Source organism: Dermacentor albipictus, chromosome 10, assembly GCF_038994185.2.
Source record: "Dermacentor albipictus isolate Rhodes 1998 colony chromosome 10, USDA_Dalb.pri_finalv2, whole genome shotgun sequence".
In the NCBI taxonomy this organism is placed as follows: domain Eukaryota; kingdom Metazoa; phylum Arthropoda; class Arachnida; order Ixodida; family Ixodidae; genus Dermacentor; species Dermacentor albipictus.
The window spans coordinates 31,128,237-31,145,943 of NC_091830.1; the positions used below are offsets into that span (position 1 = coordinate 31,128,237).

At 44.2% G+C, this 17,707-nt stretch overlaps 1 protein-coding gene across 7 annotated transcripts; it reads right to left on the reverse strand.

The window, feature by feature from the left end:
• Nucleotides 1-435: 435 nt before the first annotated feature.
• Nucleotides 436-17,303, reverse strand: LOC139050470 (retinol dehydrogenase 5-like). Of its 7 annotated transcripts, none has more exons than XM_070526896.1 (7): nt 17,096-17,303; nt 16,819-16,902; nt 4,455-4,667; nt 3,866-4,072; nt 3,358-3,540; nt 2,215-2,347; nt 437-1,086 (listed from the first exon to the last, which is right to left on the reverse strand). In XM_070526896.1, exons 3-7 carry the CDS (start codon nt 4,657-4,659, stop codon nt 744-746), a joined length of 1,071 nt encoding a protein of 356 aa, XP_070382997.1. In that variant the 5' UTR covers nt 4,660-4,667; nt 16,819-16,902; nt 17,096-17,303; the 3' UTR covers nt 437-743. The 7 variants fall into 7 exon arrangements, with proteins under 7 accessions (XP_070382992.1, XP_070382997.1, XP_070382996.1 ...); XM_070526895.1 differs by having other exon boundaries at nt 4,455-4,670; XM_070526894.1 differs by having other exon boundaries at nt 4,455-4,670; nt 16,819-16,969.
• Nucleotides 17,304-17,707: the final 404 nt, after the last annotated feature.

Genomic DNA, 17,707 nt, shown 5'->3' on the forward strand with positions numbered 1-17,707 from the left:
ACCATGCTTGTTAATTTATTGACTACACCTATGTTTACACGTTCATAGTGCCAATAAAACTAGTATCCTTCTACGCGGTGCTTCGCCTTTTGCGTGGAACTGCGACTTTTAAAAAAAAACGGTAATACGTGTAGGTATCGAAAATACTCAGCCAAACATTTTTCGTTTCACGTAGAAGTCATGACCGTCTGATCGAATAGTTTAGCTGCAGCTTTAGAATTGTGCTATAGGTCCCAGGAAGTTTTAAAAATGTCTTGCAGCTTAAAATAAACACGTTGTATATGTGTTGTCGTTTTCATGGCTGTTCCCAAAAATAAACACTGAAACCAGCAAAGACGTGTGCATTCATTTGCTCTTTCGGGCTTCTGTGTCCTACATGCTTTAATATGTCCTGTATTGTCCACTCTTAAAAGGAACACTAAATTGTAGTGTTTCGGTTGTGACTACAAGTAATTATTGACACAAATGCGTTGGAAATATTTTTTCCTATTAGTGGTTTAATTAACGAGCGGCATAAGAACATTTATTATGAAGCTGATGATACATTCAATTTATGTTGCTCTGAACAATAACTGGCTGTTCTCTTTTTAAGTTTCCCGCAGTGTACAATCATCAGCGTGTAATCACGTAAATGGCTGCTGAAAATGCCGGCTTGACTCAAGCAGGAATGACGCACAGGAATAATGGACAACCATTTCGGCAACAGTGCATTCCGCTAACCATAAAAAGAACGTTAGATTCAGTCAGTGTTTCCTACTGCCGAAAATTGTTGCCACTGATCTCATGATATGCAGCGCTTCGTCCATCATTTCAGCAGGAAGCAGGTCGATCAACAACCGGTACATGTGGTCCACTATGCCACCAGCAGTGTAGTGGGCCTTAGGCAACCGATCAAGCGTGGCCCTCCTGATGACTTCGACGGCTTCCCCGCAGTCATCCCGAAGAAACCATGACAAGAGGACTCGCGTTCTACTTTTCAGACGCTGCACGAACTGCTCGTCGATCGTTGAGCGAGTCTTTTCAGGCAGCTGCTGCAGGTCGGCGTCCATTGCCTTTTCCAGTACGGCGTGATCGGCCACGGGAGTCCTGAAACGTAAGGCAATGTAAGCAGAATTGCGGTAACAGCTGCTTTTTCGAGGAGGAAGGCTAATTATTAATCGATACATTTATCTGATTATTACAAATGCTTTCGAGGCCCGAAGGGTTTAGAGAAGGTTAGGCACATATAAGAGTGTGCAGAAAATTTATAACTATGAAAAAGCAAATTGTATGGGCAGTTCTCAAGCTTGTAGTGTCATTAATGGTAGCGAGGGAGACGACAAAAGTGGTTCCACTCACTATAGCTCTTTGAGACGACAAAGCTGTACAGGTTACCTCGGAAAGATGCGACATCAACTTTGCATCTGATACCGCGGTATGCGATGAAACGTACGTAGGTCGATAAAATAGATTGATTTTATTAAACAGTTGACTCTAATGATAGGTGGAAAAGAGACGGAAACGGCATCGTTCAGCCTAAAATAGAAGTTTTCACAAATACAAATGGGCATTAGACAACAAACGCTAAATCCCACTAGTCTGGCAAACCATACTTCCAAAACTAAATTTAGCTCATTTGGTCGCAAAAATATTGATTACTAAATGGGCACGGGAAGGCCTAACTTTCATCAACTGCTTAAATAGCAGCAATCGTGCGTCAGTGGGACGTCATAGACTCTAAAGAATGTTGCAGTAATTTTTCCATTACGGGCGCAGTAAGCGATAGTGGAATTTCTTATCTTGCACATTTGTTTCTTCAGAATCCAACGTGTCAGGTATTTCCTTCCGTTAACAAGAGCCCCTAAATGCTGTCAAAATCACGATACCACAGCCAGTTGAAGCTGAAACTTCAGGTCGGAGTCACCATCGGTCCTTCCGTTTGGCGTATTTTCTGAGAAGCCTCCCTCTCGTTTAAACAGGAGATCTTCTAACAACAGAAGTACCAATTTACTAATAAAGCAAAATTTAACAGTATTCTTTAGTGGCGCTTTGAGTGCCACCACAAAACAGGCCATACATGAGCAATCGACAATGATTAGAACGATGACGGCACGATGGTGACAAAGGCTCGTACGCGTATTATCCCCGTATCCCCATATGCGTAATAAGACACTGCCAAAAAGAAAACTGAACCTTACGTGATGTACTATTCATGAATTCGACATTCAGGCTAACCTGTAACCCGTCGGTTCAACGGTGCAGACGTGGACGCCCTTGGAGTAGAACTGCCGCCGGAGCCCATCAGCCAGGGATATGGAGGCCCGCTTGGATATGCAATACGTCAAGCACTCTGGTACAGATAACCTTGCTGTCGTTGCGGAAATATAAACAAAAACACAACAAGGCGAACAAGTGATATTTTATGACTTTTCGTACATGATAATTCAACAACTCACTCATACGTAACTGCTGCTTCGCTACCGATGGCCAAAAGACTTCTTTGTCGGTAGGGCGACTTACACATGGTGTATGGTGCCTGCAGTTTACGGAGGCCGTGGGCGCTCTGATATGCGGCTATGTTTTCGCGTAACTTACAGTCCATATCCGGTTCAAGCATATCTTTCTCAAACGAAAATAACAAGAGTTTTTTAGTATGCGGGAACATTAGAGAATACCTATATCGCAAATGATGCCACACTACGTAGAAGTCTTACTCATTCCATAAAAGTGAATTTCAATCAATAAAATGATTGCATGCTGCGACGGGAGAAAACGCTTCTTACAAAGAATGAGCAGAATGAGGGGATCCAGCGGGTCCGATATTTGTTAGACGCAAGGATACGAAGTAGTAGACAGTGGTGCCAGATAAAGGCATAAAGAGAATAACATGGTTATCTTTAAGTGAAATGAAGACATGTTAAGGAAAAGGGGAATGTAAGTGCATGAAAAGATAACTTGCCATATCTGGGGACCTAATCCTAATCTTTCGCAGTAACTGTCAGGGGCTTTAGCAGTTGGGTTACCGTTGTCTTGATTGTTTGCCTGTGCGGTCAGGATTAGCCCTGGGAGTGTTAATATGCGCTCTCTAGAGTGTCAACAATAGGTACCTAAGAGCAGGTTTGAAACAATGTGTTTTTTTTAAATATCCATGCTCTTGCAACCATGAAAGGGCCTAACACTATGGCAATACCCGGGCGATGAGCCACACGTGATCTTGAACGTGAATTTGTGTCGCAACTGTCTAAAGGCGAACAGTGTGTCGTGTCATTTAACGATGTCATTGTACCAAATCGCGCCGGCGCCATCGTCCAGTGGAAATCGCGTCCCACGACTCAATCCTTCAGTGCCAAACGTCCACAACAGTGGAGTGCGACTCACCCAGCAAGCTTGAGACGATGACGAGCCTACCTCGCGACTTCCTCAGCAGTGGAAGGAAAGCGCATGAGACAGCGAGCACACCAAAGGTGTTGACCTCGAAGACTTGCCGCACGCGACTTAGGGGTTGCAGGCTTATGTAGCCGATACTTCCCACACCGGCGTTGCAAACCACTGCATACAACACTGCAAGGAAAGTTGGATAAAACTCAGGGCACGCTCAGCGTATCGCTTAATATGAGAAAGGCGCCCGCGGAAGGTAACAAAATGGGCACAAGTGTTTTTGAATGTTAGTTGCTGAATACGACAGCCTTTTCTAGATCAACGAACTCAAGTGTCACTTCGCATTCACTCAGCCCTAAGGGGGAACCTGACGCCAATTAGTTTACTTCACCATCGCAGGCCACGCCTTTTATCATGCCTGCGGCGTTCTCACTGAGTAATGGTTAATGAAAGCAAAGTCAATTTTGATTTCAGCTGGCAAGGTATGATCTGTAATGGCATTACTGACCTTTGTTGTCTAGGGCCTTTTCCACGCTTTCGACTGCGGCATCAATATCTTCTTGCTTGGTGACATCCATCTGAAGCACACGGATGTTGGATTCTTCTCTGAGTAACTTGGCGCCTGTGCCCGAAGCATCCAGGCAGCCAGCAAATACAAGAAAACCATCTTTGGCTAGTCGGTCAGCGAGCAAGTGTCCAAAGCCCGTATCGCAACCTGGCGGAAGGCAAAGTTATATTTTGAGTTTCTGAGCACGTTCTTTTTTGCTAGCAACATACTTTCATCAACGTAGCTACATGATCATATCATCCATCCTAATTATTTCATCAGGACTGAAAGCCAGGTGAGTTGGGGCGGATTCATTAGCAATAACTACAACGCGACACAAAGGCTTGATGGTTTGAATCGGGAACTTATGTGAAGATAATTCCTATGATAAAATAATGCACCGCCTTCAGCGCGACCATCTATCATGTTGCTTGTTGCCCTTATGCCTCCTATCTAACCCTGCACATCTACAAAAGGAGAGCTGATACCATTGCAACCACAAAATAATAAAGCAGTCTATTTAGTTTCGATGTAGTCTTAGCGCACCCACCTGTGATGAGTACAGCCTTCCCTTTGTTACTAACCGGCCCCTCGAAGAACAGCTGCCTACAGTGCCATAGTGACCAGTAGGCGACAAGAATCACGATGAATGCAAACCCCAAGTTTGCGAAGGTCACCTCCAGAACGGGGACTGCTGATGCAAGAGCCCAGGTGCATGGAGCCGCCAGCAGGAGCAGCCTATTGATGGTCAGCATGCTGAAGGCTGCTAGAAAAGCAAGAACCTCACTGTTACCTCACACCGATCTGCGGTGCGGTTGTTGTAGCATTCATAATAGTGCTCAAGATCTCGAGAGTCCCCTTCACGCTAGCCTTCCCCCACTCAAAAATCTTTGACTGATTCTCTAAAAATTGGCTTGAAGCATCACACTGCAAAGTACCGAGTAAAACAACCTTCCTGCGCAATGAGTACAGACATCTGGAAATTAACTCTGCGTTGCAGGCCGAATTGACAACCTACCATTGACAACAAACTGAACGTTCACGCTTTATCTCTTACAGGCCGCTAGAACTGTCGCTGCGAGGCATAAAAGTGGCCATGCGACAAAGTTCTTCTAGCATGTTTTGGGCATTCTACTAAAAGCTTTGTTCTGTAGATAGCTAGCACGTGACGTCACGGACGCAGGTTTGCACTCTGACGGTTCTCTGATAGCGCGCCTAGGATGATGTCAGTGTAACATGTTTACTCACGCGCATAAGCTGTTTTCATAGATGCAGGAAAACTTAGAAGAGGGCCCTGCAGTGCAGGCTGCGTTGGAAAGTGTTTGAAGTGCCCGGCACGCTAACAGGTGCATCTGCTCGCCGTGCTTGTTCACTAGCACGTACGGTCAGTAGTTCACTCAGCGCAACCAATTTACCGCAGCAGACTAGCGAGAAAATGAGCACTGTGCATCCCGCACCGCGCGTGCATGCTGGCGTGTGTGTGAGCGAAAAAACTTTATTGTTTATCTAAAGAGGCTTCACTCTGGGAGACGTGTGGCTCGCTGTGGACTTCCGTCTTCTACGAAGGGTAGAAACTTGGGTGTGTTGGTAGTTCATGTTTAAAATAAGAACAGAGCGAGAAAGATGCACAAACAAAGAAAGACACGCACAGCGCTGTGTGTCTTTCTTCGTTTGTTCCTGCTTCTCCTACTTTTCTTAATTTAAACCTTCTTCTAGTCCAGGGCCACCGCGGAGATAACCGCCTCGTAGGCTTGGCTTGTAAAGGCGAGCTGGTCCTGCAGGTTCGGGCTGATCAAGACCGAATCCCACTGCTTCAATGTGGAACTTTTGTATGGAGGCACTGCCAGGTTATGTTGGCAGGCCCACGTGATTTGGTGTAATGTAGCCTTATTTCGGTAAAGTGGAAATATATCCTCATACCATGTAGGATGAATTTTGTTAAGGTCACGGAAAGGTGCCTTTCTGAAGCTGACACCAGCGTGCCGTACGCCCTTTGTAAAATGCTACCTCCTGCCACCCCTTACGTGATCCAGTATTTCACCATACCTCCGGAGTACGGCAGCCACACCTCAGGCCCCTCTAGACAAGTGTGGCTTACAGTGTTAGCGTCAGCTTGCGTTTCCAAAGGAGCCATGCATGTATTGGTGCAAATAGTAGTTCATCTGTTACTCCAGGACTTGCGCCTCCTTGTTGACGGATGATTCAAATGGCCGTCTTGCCCAGTCTGCCGTTGAGATGATTTCTCTAGGCTTGCTGCGACTAGGAGATTATGGTCAAGCACTCTCCCCGTACGCTGCCGGTGGCTACCGCTAAAAACCACAGTGACGTCGTCAGCCTCAGTTGGTTTGCAGTCTCTCGCGGAGATGCTTGTGATTTCTCTGGACGCAGAGTCATGTGCTGCAGCAACAGCTGCTGTTCTATGAGTAGGCCCTGGATCACCTTAGAGGCTTTGCCATACCTGGCTTCTCGAATTGTCATTGAAGCAGAATCTGATAATGATATAATAAGATTCATTGAAGCAGGTTCTCATGGCTCTGCTGACCACCAGGGATCGTACCAGCCCCACCGCGTCTTCTTCCTGAAGCCCACTTTCGTTTGCGACTAGATCATACGAGCGCGCGGTCTAAGCTGTGGTTAGATTGTAGCCACGAGCCCAATATTCGCAGAGGCTAGACTTCCGGAATTACTTGCCCATCAAGCGTAACCTCCAGCTTGAGGGATTTGTCATATCGTCTGCTTTGTATTCTCTTTAGTTGGGAGTTATCCGGCGAGCAGGCTAGGTGGTTCATTGGCGTACTAATTCTTGCAGTCCACCGCTTGCTGGAGCCGGTCACTTTATGCGTCGGCGAGCAAGACTAAAACGCCGAAGTATTTATATGTTGAGTAAAAGTAGTACAGTAAATGGGCTTATGCCGGCCTCTGGATAGAGGCACTGCCGCAGTTTGGTCATGCTGCCGTCTACGGCGTCGCCATGAAAGTTCACTTTTGTCACCTATCTGCCATAGGTCTCGTGGTCTAAAATTGTTCATCAGTGCTTAGTTTGGCTAGTTGCTCTTGCAGGTAGAGTGCGACGCAATTACACTAAATGTTCTTCTCTGAGACAATGAACATCAATGGAACACTGCCTTTTTGCTCTAAAGAAACCCTTCACAGATTTAGAAAAGTTCGGTTTGCTGTAAAGCTTCTTTGCTTGCAATTTTGGATTAGACATATGTACCTCGTGACAGTGCTACCAAGCTCTGAAGCCGGCTTCCCCCTAACTCTGACAAAAATATTCCCTACTTTTACTAGAGTTTTGCAAGATATACTTGTTCATATGGTTGTCAATATGGTGTCTATAACTAAAACCTTTTGTGCTATGTAACTAGACTGTACATATTATGTTTAAAGTGATTTCACAGTTTTATTTGAATTATCCAAATAAAAGCTACCGGAACCAAGCTGAAATAATGTTGCAATGCGCCTTGTTATGATAAGAACACAACCTTGCTTGAACCCATGTTCACAGATGCAGACGTCAGCAATATTATATTTTTCTGCGCATGCGAAACAATATTTACATGGGTACTTTTTTTGGAATTGCACTGCAGTAGGGCGCCCAACCTCCCTTGAAAAATTTAACACCAGCAAACCAATGTGCCACTTCACAACATCTATGTAGAAGATCTGTAATAAGTTTATCTTGTATTCTGTGTGATTGCTTATAGCACCGCCACGCTTGCACACTTACACGGTATTTGCAATAAAAATCGCAAATACACAGACATTTATTTTTCTTTCCTTCATGCGAGAACTGTCCCAAACACGTATCCACTAAGGCTGTATCAAGGTTGTTCTGCCTAAGCATGGTTCCCGGTATATTTTAGCATGCGTGTGCATAATCAGCTGCTAAGCATCACTGCTATCTTTTGTGTAAATAGGTGTGCATCTGTCCGCTTCCGCCGAGATTTGGCTTGATCAGGTGGAAGCTCGGGCGAGTTGGTGGTTCAATATCGACATGTGTGCACAGCGCTAAAAGACGAGGACTGCAGGAAGAACACAACACAGGCGCTGACTTCAACTGATCTTTATTTGCGAAGCCGCAAGAACTATATACGTGAGCAAAAGTAAGGAAAAACAACTTTCGCATAGTGTCGTACATGAACCCCTATTGCATGACAGCCAGGTACTTGATTTCGTTTTTGGTGAGTGAAATAGACGGCATGCTGATACACACGTGAACCCCTATTGCATGCTGATGCATGCAATAAGGGTTCATGTGTGACATAATGCAAAAGTTGTTTTTCATTACTTTTGCTCATGTATATAGTTCTTGCGATATCGCAAATAAAGATCAGTTGAAGTCAGCGCCTGTGTTGTTTTCTTCCTTCAGACCTCGTCTTTTATCGCTCTGCACACATGTCACTTCTCTTGCTGCATTGTTCGGCGTTGCGGCGCATGTTTTTCGGGAGTTGCCGATCAAAATTTCCTTCAAAATGCACAGAAATCCACATAAAAACGACAATATAGCAAATATCATTGCTTCGTTGACCGGCCCAGCGCATCCGAGCCCACTCGTTTTCTTCGCACGATGTGGGTACTGCGTTGTAGTCTAATCATATGCCACACATCACGTGGTACTGCGAAGGTGATTTGCTGTTACTGAAACCACTACACGGGCTCCTTCACGGCAGAAGTTCCGCGTATCGGTTGTGGCCTCACAGCTGTGCATTGTTTCTACATAGCGCAAGAGTTCCCTAGCTTCGGTCATTTTTTTTCACGTCCCTAAAGAATGCCTGAAATACCCTAGATATAGGGATATTTTTCTAGAGTTTGCAATGCTGCCTCGCCAAGGCATTGGAGAAGTGACACTAGCGCTGCTATGGACCTTTCTTGGATAGTAAAATGGTAACGGATGGGAAAAACCACCCTTATTATCTGCTGGGAGGACAGTGACTGTTGAACCAAAATGCTGCTTTATGCACTGAAGCCCAGAAGTAACTGGAACGCCTATGTATTTCGTAGCACACTTTGTCAATGAATATCTCAAAAATGCTGCCTTCCTGAAAATTCGTTCCAAGCAGATGCGTCTTCCGAACTCACCGTCTACAATTGGTACATTGCAATATTTGCCATAAAGTAACTAACTCAGAAAGTTATTTACCCGCCGTGGTTGCTCCATGGCTATGGTGTGGGGCTGCTAAGCACGAGGTCGTGGGATCAAATTCCGGCCACAGCGGGTGCATTTAGATGGCGGCGAAATGCGAAAACAGCCGTGTACTTTGATTTTGGTGCACGTTAAAGAACCCCAGGTGCTCCAAATTTCTGGAGTCCCCCACAACAGGACACCTCGTAATAAGATCTTGGCTTTGGCACGTAAAACCTCATAATTTAATTTTTTTATAGTTATTTAGCAAATTTATGTCAATTCACTAAATATTTCGAGTTTTTGTACAAGTAATGCCCGACACTTCGAGTACTCCAGCTCAAGAACGACAATTATGTTATCTGCCATAGACTATTTTCAAAAATTATCTATAGTCTAAAAAAGGAGTACCCGTATTTGTTGTGCCATGTTTCCTTTCATTAAACAATCTTGTTGAAAGTCAGCAGTACTATATCCTTCTGCATTTCTTCTTTTATGGTCCTGGTTTTCTCGTGCACTAAGTATGCCAATTCAATATGTAGAAGCTCGCTAAAACCACCACATTTGTGGTGAGCTCGCTCTCCTGTTGTTACAGCAAGGGTTTCCTATGGACAAGGGGCAAAGATTTATTGAGCCTTCAAGCGCAACTGAAAAGCCTCGGTTTTGTTATAACGTGCCTTTGGCTTCCCTCGCTTCAAGGCGTTGCGGGGAATGAGATGGATCTGATATTTTGCTCATGACACTTATGTCGAACATAGGCAGATTATGTGACCCCTAACGTCTTCTAAAACAAGCCATCGCCTGTCTCCTTTAATATTTATCGTTTACACCTCGGCACTCATGTTTGGCGAAAGGATTAAGCAGGCCAAAAGCCTTCCAGCTATCCCATGGATAGTTTCCTTGAATGTACTTCAGAAAATCGTCAAACACGTCACTTTCTTAAAGCTTCTAATTGATGTAAACAAAAAAACGTCTGATGTTTTATTGGTAGGGGGTGTGAACGTTTTAAGTATTTTAAGATACCGATAAATTTGTTCCGGTGTGAATTCACTCCTGCTCACGTCGCACAGCGTTAAGCTGGCTTGCTAAGAAAGCGACCTTTCACGGGAATGACACAAATTCGGGAAAACATGACACCTGCCAGCCGTAAGCCGTACTTGGTGACTGGGACTAAAGCAAACAGAATGGGTTATCGCTTCACGTGCTCTATAAATGGCAAGCGTTTTGTCAGGGAAGCATTCACCCAAGCCTGAACTTCGCATCGCCATGTAAGGTGACCTCACAATAATTGTGTAGCTCTTCAAAATGTGGCTGTGACGCCGCCACAGCCAAGGATGACGTAAGTGGGGATAACTGTCAATTTACTCATGCCACCATTCCCTTCTTGCGTGGTAATTTAAAACTCCGGGATATTAGGTTATCTCTCTCTTTCATGTTAATACGGGAAGTTTGGATAGCAAGCGCGATGCAATGGTAGAGCTTTTTGTCCAGTCTGTGCTATAGTATGGACGACATTGATTCCTCAGGAACATGGTTCAATACTTCCAACAACGTCAAGTTCATGCCTCGCTGCATGTGTTTATCAATCCCACAAGAAGAAAAGCTAGGCGGTGACCAGGCACTTTATCTGGCGTCTCACTTCAGCACGCTATAGTTGATGAGCGTTCTTTCACTGCATCTCCCGTTGAACGCATAGCCGTTGAATCAGTGGGCGTGATTTTTGCCGTTATGCATCATCCTTCATGTGGATCTGTCTCCCAGTTCCTGCAGATTTTACACAATATTTCCTAGTCCGCTTACTCTGCGAGTACACGTAATGTTGAGCAAGATGATTTTAATATTTATATTGTCACGAGACAGTGAAAGGACTGCTATTATCGGTCGGATGACGACGACATCGATGAAGTGGCTATTGTCACGCGAATGTTCCTCGCACATTATTTTTATCCCTTTCTACGTGGCACTTTTACCAGTTTTGGTAATACCAACATCTTCTTAATACCATCCAAATCTTGGCCAATCTGCCGCACTGGGTACGCTCCATCGAAGAAGGATATCCTATCCTACCCACACGAAAGCCTTGCATCCGTCGCCACAGCTTGCCGTTGTTGTAAACTTGTATGCAGTAATAATTTGTAAATACACGCTATACCCGTAACAATATTCTTCTCATGCTACAAAAGCGTGCTAGACCTGTAAGGCGTTTGGAATGCTCACAGTTGTGAGAATTTAGGACGCTTATCTTACTAGGTATTTCCATAATGGTGTCACATTTCTGGAACTTTCAATTACAAGTAACCATACGGATGAGGTCATAAGAGGTGTTTTGTCTCGCCATCTTAAAAATTAACATTTCATCAATTAAAGCTGCTGCAGCACTTACTAACAAATATCTACAGCGTCATGCTTTTACTGCGTATCTTCCCAGATTCTCCGAACATAGCCCGTGATATAGCACAATACACAGGCTAAGGTTATTCGCTTTCAATAACCGTCACCCAAATTCCCTGTTACTGGTTCTTTCTAATGTAGCTCATCACGTCAGTAATAAGAGAGTACCATATTAGCTTTCTAAGCATTGTCAAATCGCTCAAAAACCGTGTGTTTTAGAGCAAAAAAAAAAGAAATCGACAGAAGGTGTAGTTTTAAATGCCACAGATATAAGAGCAAGACGTTTAGAGAAGGAATATTACTTGTTGCAATATTTTTAGACTTCAAAAAAATTATTCCGTTAAATTCGGCACAAAATAATATTATTCAATGTCGGGAAAACGTGGTATTGCAGTGACTACACTGTGATAAGTTACAAGCTACCTGAGAAATCGCTATCCGTTTACAGATATAACTGAATGTCCTGTGAACTTATGAGCCGTTAAGCACGGTGTGCCTCAAGAGTCAATCCGAGGGCCGCTTTTATTTACACTGCTTAACGTTTGTACTAGTGTGCCCTTAACAGAGCCCTTAGTTTTGATACGCGGACTCAAAAAAATTTCTCACGTGAAAAATAGTAGTAGCCTTGAAGTTCACTTACGGATGGTTGTACCACTTGGGCCGCTGCGTAAGCGCTAACCAGCTTCCAATAAATGCATCGTAAAAAAAACTTGTTCTGTTTACTACCAGAAACCAAACAAAATTTATGATGAATTCTGTTTGGCAATCGAAAACAATAATATTGCGGGCGCGAATTCACAAAAAAAATGTAGGTGCCGTTTTGGATTCGTTTTAAAACTGCAATTAACATGTGGCATCCAATACTTCGTTATCGAAATCACTGGGACGTTTAGGTAAATACACACGCGTGCTGCGTGTGCGGCTTAAGATACTGCTATGTCGCAGACCTATAGAATCTCGACAGTCATATTGTCGCCTCGATTAGTTTTATGCAACACAGCGAAATATCTCTGCTCTTCACGAACTACAAAAGCCCGCAATGCGTGATATTTATTGGTTAGGAATATACGAACGTTCCACGGCACATTTCAATCGATTGGAGATACTTCTTTTTGAACACATATTACAGCTTAATTTTCCTGTGCTTGTTTTCACTTGAGTTCGCAATACCCTGATGAATTTATGCCAAAATATGTGACACGTAGTACCTACCACTTCAAGGAGACGCGGTTTGTTCTACTGCGCAGCCGAACTTGCTACGCTTCCCAACTACGTGAACATGTCATACTAATCATTCTTGATCGAACAACATAAACTCCGTGAAGCAATTTAAAACGTGTAATGAAATCACACTTGTTGTTTTACCTGTGCGAACATTCAACATTCTCGCATGATGACAATGACTTAAAATTTGTACTGTTAGTCTTTGTCATTATAATTGTAACTCTAAAGCAGCCGCAGCGAGTGGCCATGTGTAAAGTTTGTATTGCTTAAGATAACTGTACGATTGCGTCTCAGGGACCCAGAGCCTCGTAAGTCCAAGTTGTGTGTCTTTAGGCCCAGTACATCTGGACCGGCGCGTCTGGACATTCTAGTAGATGTCCGATTATACTGCTTTTTTCTAGTCTATTTTATTATATTCTTCCTGAAAGCCGATCGCATGACACTTATGGCGAATTCGGCAAATCGCACCGTTGGGCACCAGTGCGATTTTGCGAAATCGTCATTTGTCTTGCTCTCATTGTACGTCAACCTAATAAGTTTCCACTATACGTTTCCCTCCGCCATATCAAATGAACCACCCCAAGATCTTACAAAATTTCAACCATGCAAACTCACCGGTTAATATGCGACTAACTGAGCTTTGACTGCCGCTTCCAGATGACTGAAAATCCTCCGAGGAGCAAATGTCACAAAACATGTTTGGAGCAGAGAAGGCGCAGATATTTTGTTTAGAGAGGATGACGGTTTCAGTGGGGACACGGCTCCGAAAGGTGGGATAAAGTTACGAAACTTCCAACGAAGCGTACCACAGAACTGTTCTTCAAGCTACCGCTAACGACCAGACACAGTAGTGTTAAAAAGGAAAGCAGACGGCGTAGTGAATGCTCACCTGTGCATGATAACTTATTTATATACCGAGCAAAGCGTCGGTATTACCCTTCTCTCCCTGCGGTACCACTTACGTCACTGTCGGAATGAGAATGGATAACAACGGAGGTCAGAATAGTTGCATAAGTACGGCCATGAGTGGCTCTATTTGTGGTGCTCTTGGCTTAGCAACATTCAAAACGAAAAGCGAGCTCAAATGCCAAGCGGCCAGAGTTATTACTGTGTGCGTGCGCGCGTGCGTGCGTGCGTGTGTGTGTGTGTGTGTGTGTGTGTGTGTGTGTGTGTGTGCGCGTGCGTGCGTGCGTGCGTGCGTGCGTGCGTGCGTGCGTGCGTGCGTGCGTGCGTGCGTGCGTGCGTGCGTGCGTGCGTGCGAGGTTAAAGAAGAAGGAGCATGTTGCTATTTGCATGCGGATTTGGCATTGCGACACCTGCTTTAAACACCGTCGACTTAGCGCGCCCGTGTGAACGCATGTGAAGCGTCTGCCCGCAAAACGAGGTGAAGACAATGCCACATTAATTGTCGTTGTTGCTAAACAGCTTTCAAAAGGCACAGTGCCTCTTTTTTGCTCATACAACGCTCTTCATCGTGTGCTTTCCACTCTTGAGTCGCTGGAGGAGCGACTCGGCGACAGGCGTAGGGAAAGCGCGGAGGAAAACAGCCGATAACACGCGATCGAATTGTCGTGCAAATCGGGCTTTTTAAGATTTTTAGTTATATAATCAATGTACCTGTGTGCACAATAAGCATTCGAGAGTTTCGCGCTCACATTGTCTCTTCCTCCCCTTATGTAATTGTCGATTTGCGCTAAGTGACCATAGTTAGTATGGTCCATAATATAGATATGTACGTATCTGCCTGTTTACGTCGATATTTGCCTTGGAGCTTTGTTCGGTGCTCCAGGCACACGTCTGTTTCACGTGTTACCTATCTAAATTTCCTTCCATGTGCACAGAACACCCCAGCACAACGCCAGTAACACAACATCAGTACTTGGTTAACCAGCCCTGGCCATCCAAACCCGGTCGTCTGCTTGGCACGATGTGGGCACGGCGTAGCAGTCCGATGAAATGCAATACATCGCGTGGTATTGCGAAGGTCATTTTCTGTTGCTGAAACCAGAGCACGGTGGTCTTCACGGCAGCAGTTATGTGTATCGGTTGTGGCGTCACAGAACTTCATTTTTTTCTTCATAGCACAAGATTTCCCTTCATTTGGACAAACTTTTTTTCATTTCCCTAAAGAATGCCTAAAGCCCCTAGATATGGGAATATTTCCGTAGAGTTTGGCAGCGCCACCTGGGTATGATATTTGAACAGTGACGAACGTTCTAACATGGTCCTTTCCTCGATGACAGGATGAGAAAGGATGGAAAAAGCACCTTGATTATCTGCTGGGAAGAAATAGTGACTGTTGAAACAAAACTCTGTTTTGTGCATTGAAGAACAGAAGTAACGGGAACACCCATGTGTTTTCTCGCAGGCTTTGTGAAGGAATGTCTCGAAACTGGTGTCATGCTGAAAATTCGTTCCATGTAGATGCGTCTTGCCAGCTACAGTTCGCAGATTACAATACTTATGCGCCATAAATATTTGATGAAAAAGTTATTTCAGAACTGTATCTTAATCTGTTCATTAAGTATTCCGAGTTTTAGAGCAAATAATGTCCGATGCTTCGATAAATCCAGCTGAAGTAGGACAATTATGCTATCTGCCATAGGCCATTTTCAAAAATTATGTACATTCTTAAAAAAGAACATATATATCTGCAATATTTCTCATCATTAAACAATCTTCTTGAAAGTGTTACGTGTTACCAGCTCGCACTGCTGTTACAGTAAGGATTTCCTATAGGCAAATGAAGAACAAGTTCATTCAGCCTTCTAGAGCAACTGCAAAGCCTCGGTTTCATTATAATGTGTCTTTGGTGTCTCTCTTTTCAAGGTGTTGCGGGGAATGAGACACATCTAATACTTGCTCACGATGCCTCCGAACATAGGCAGACAAAGCGACCAGCAACGTCTTCTAAAATAAGCTATCGCCTATCTTTTTTTCGGTACTTATTGCCGACACCTCAGCCATCATGCCTGACGAAGGAATTAAGCAGGCCAGAAGTCTTCCAGCTGTCCCAAACAGCTGGAAGACTTCCAGCTGGCGCAAAAAAAATTCTCAAGTGAAAGTCATAGCTTTGAAGTTGACTGCTACGGTTGTTTGCAGCACTTGGGCCGCTGCGTAAACGTTGTCCAGCTTCTAGTGAAAGTTTTGAAAACGAAGAATGTTCTCTTTACTGCTCGAAACAAAACAAAAGTTATGATGAGTTAGGATTACGATCTGTTTTACATTTAATAGTAATAATAATATTGAGCGTGTGAACGCAAAAATATTTTTGGGTGTTGGCTTCGATTAGTATCTAAAACTGCAATTAACATGTTGTGGCATCAAAGACTTCGTTGTCGAAATGATGGGTACTTTTAGGTAAATGCAAACGCATGCTGCATGCGCGGCTTAGAATACTGCTGTGTCGCAGATATCTAGAATCTCGACAGTCATATTGTCTCTTTGATTGGTTTTATGCAACAGAGCGAAATATTTCTGCTCTTCACGAACTACAAAAGCGCGCAATGAGTGATAATTATTGCTTAGGAATATACGAACGTTCCACGGCATGTTTCAATCGATTGGAGCTACTTCTTTTTCAACACATATAGCAGCTTAATATTACTGCGCTTGATTTCACTCGACTTCGTGATCACCCTGATGCATTTATGCGAAAACATGTGGCACCTAGTACCCACAACTACAGGGCGACGCGGATTGTTCTACTGAGCAGCCGAACTAACTACGGTTCACAACTACGTGAACATGCCGTAGTACCCATGGAAGAATACCAAATTCAATAATCAATTTGAAATGTCGAATTAAATCACACTTGTTATCTCGCTTGTGGTAATATTCATTTTTCCTCGCACTATTCTAACGACTTAAAATTTGTGCCCTTATTGTTACTCATTATATTTGTAACTCTGAGGCGTTGTTCGAAAAATGTGTATTTTTGATTATATCTGTATGAGTGCGTATCATGGGGCCCAGAGCCTCCTTACGCCAAGCTGTGTGCCTTTGGGCCCGGTGCCTATGAAAATTCTTGTATATGTCCGATTAAACTCTATATTTCTATTCTAGCTGAAAGCCCCTCGCACGACACTCAGTCTTGCTCTCATCGCGCGTCAAGTTAACAAGTTCACACAGAACGCTTTCCTCCACCATTCCAAATGAAACAACCCAAGCTCACCTGCTCGATATGCTATCAACTGAGCTTTGACTGCCGCTTCCAGGTTGCTGAAAATCCTCCTAGGAGCAAACGTCACAGAAGACGCTTGGAGCAGGGAAAGAGATGAGGGAGGTCATTTAGACAGGATGCCGGTTTCAGTGGCGACACGGCTCTGAAGCAGAGGATAAGGTTGACGAAATTTCCAACGAAGGGCACCACAGAACTGCTTTTCAAGCTACAACTAACAGCTACACACAATAGTCTTAAAAAGAGAGCACATTGCGTAGCGAATGCTCACCTGTGCACGGTGGCTTCTTTATATACCGAGCAAAGCGTCAGGATTGCCCTTCTCGCCCCTGCGGTATCACTTGCGTCGAGGTCGGCGATGAGAACAAAAAACAACGGAGGTGAGAATATTTACACTTTGAACACAGTTTCACATTACAGAGACTGCATAAATACGGCCGTCAATGACTCTCTTCGTAGTGCTCATTCGTTATCGACACTCATAACAAAAAGCGAGCCAGAACCTCATGCAGCTGAGGCTATAACAGTGTTGGTTATGGCGTTCCAATTCCTAGCTGGCGTGCTTGTTTCACAACTTTTTATGTAGAGTGGCAAGTGGTGTTTTTCTGCATTTCCTTCCTCCTATTTTTAACGCGTCTGGCCATTACTACCAACCGTATCTTAGCGAGCACTCATTGTTTCAGCTCAAGGCAACTTTCTTCACTACCCTAAGTAGACTCTCAAGGGTGTGTGTGTGTGTGTGTGTGTGTGTGTGTGTGTGTGTGTGTGTGTGTGTGTGTGTGTGTGTGTGTGTGTGTGTGTGTGTGTGTGTGTGTGTGTGTGTGTGTGTGTGTGTGTGTGTGTGTGTGTGTGTATGTGTACAAGGGTAGATGAGGAGGAGGAG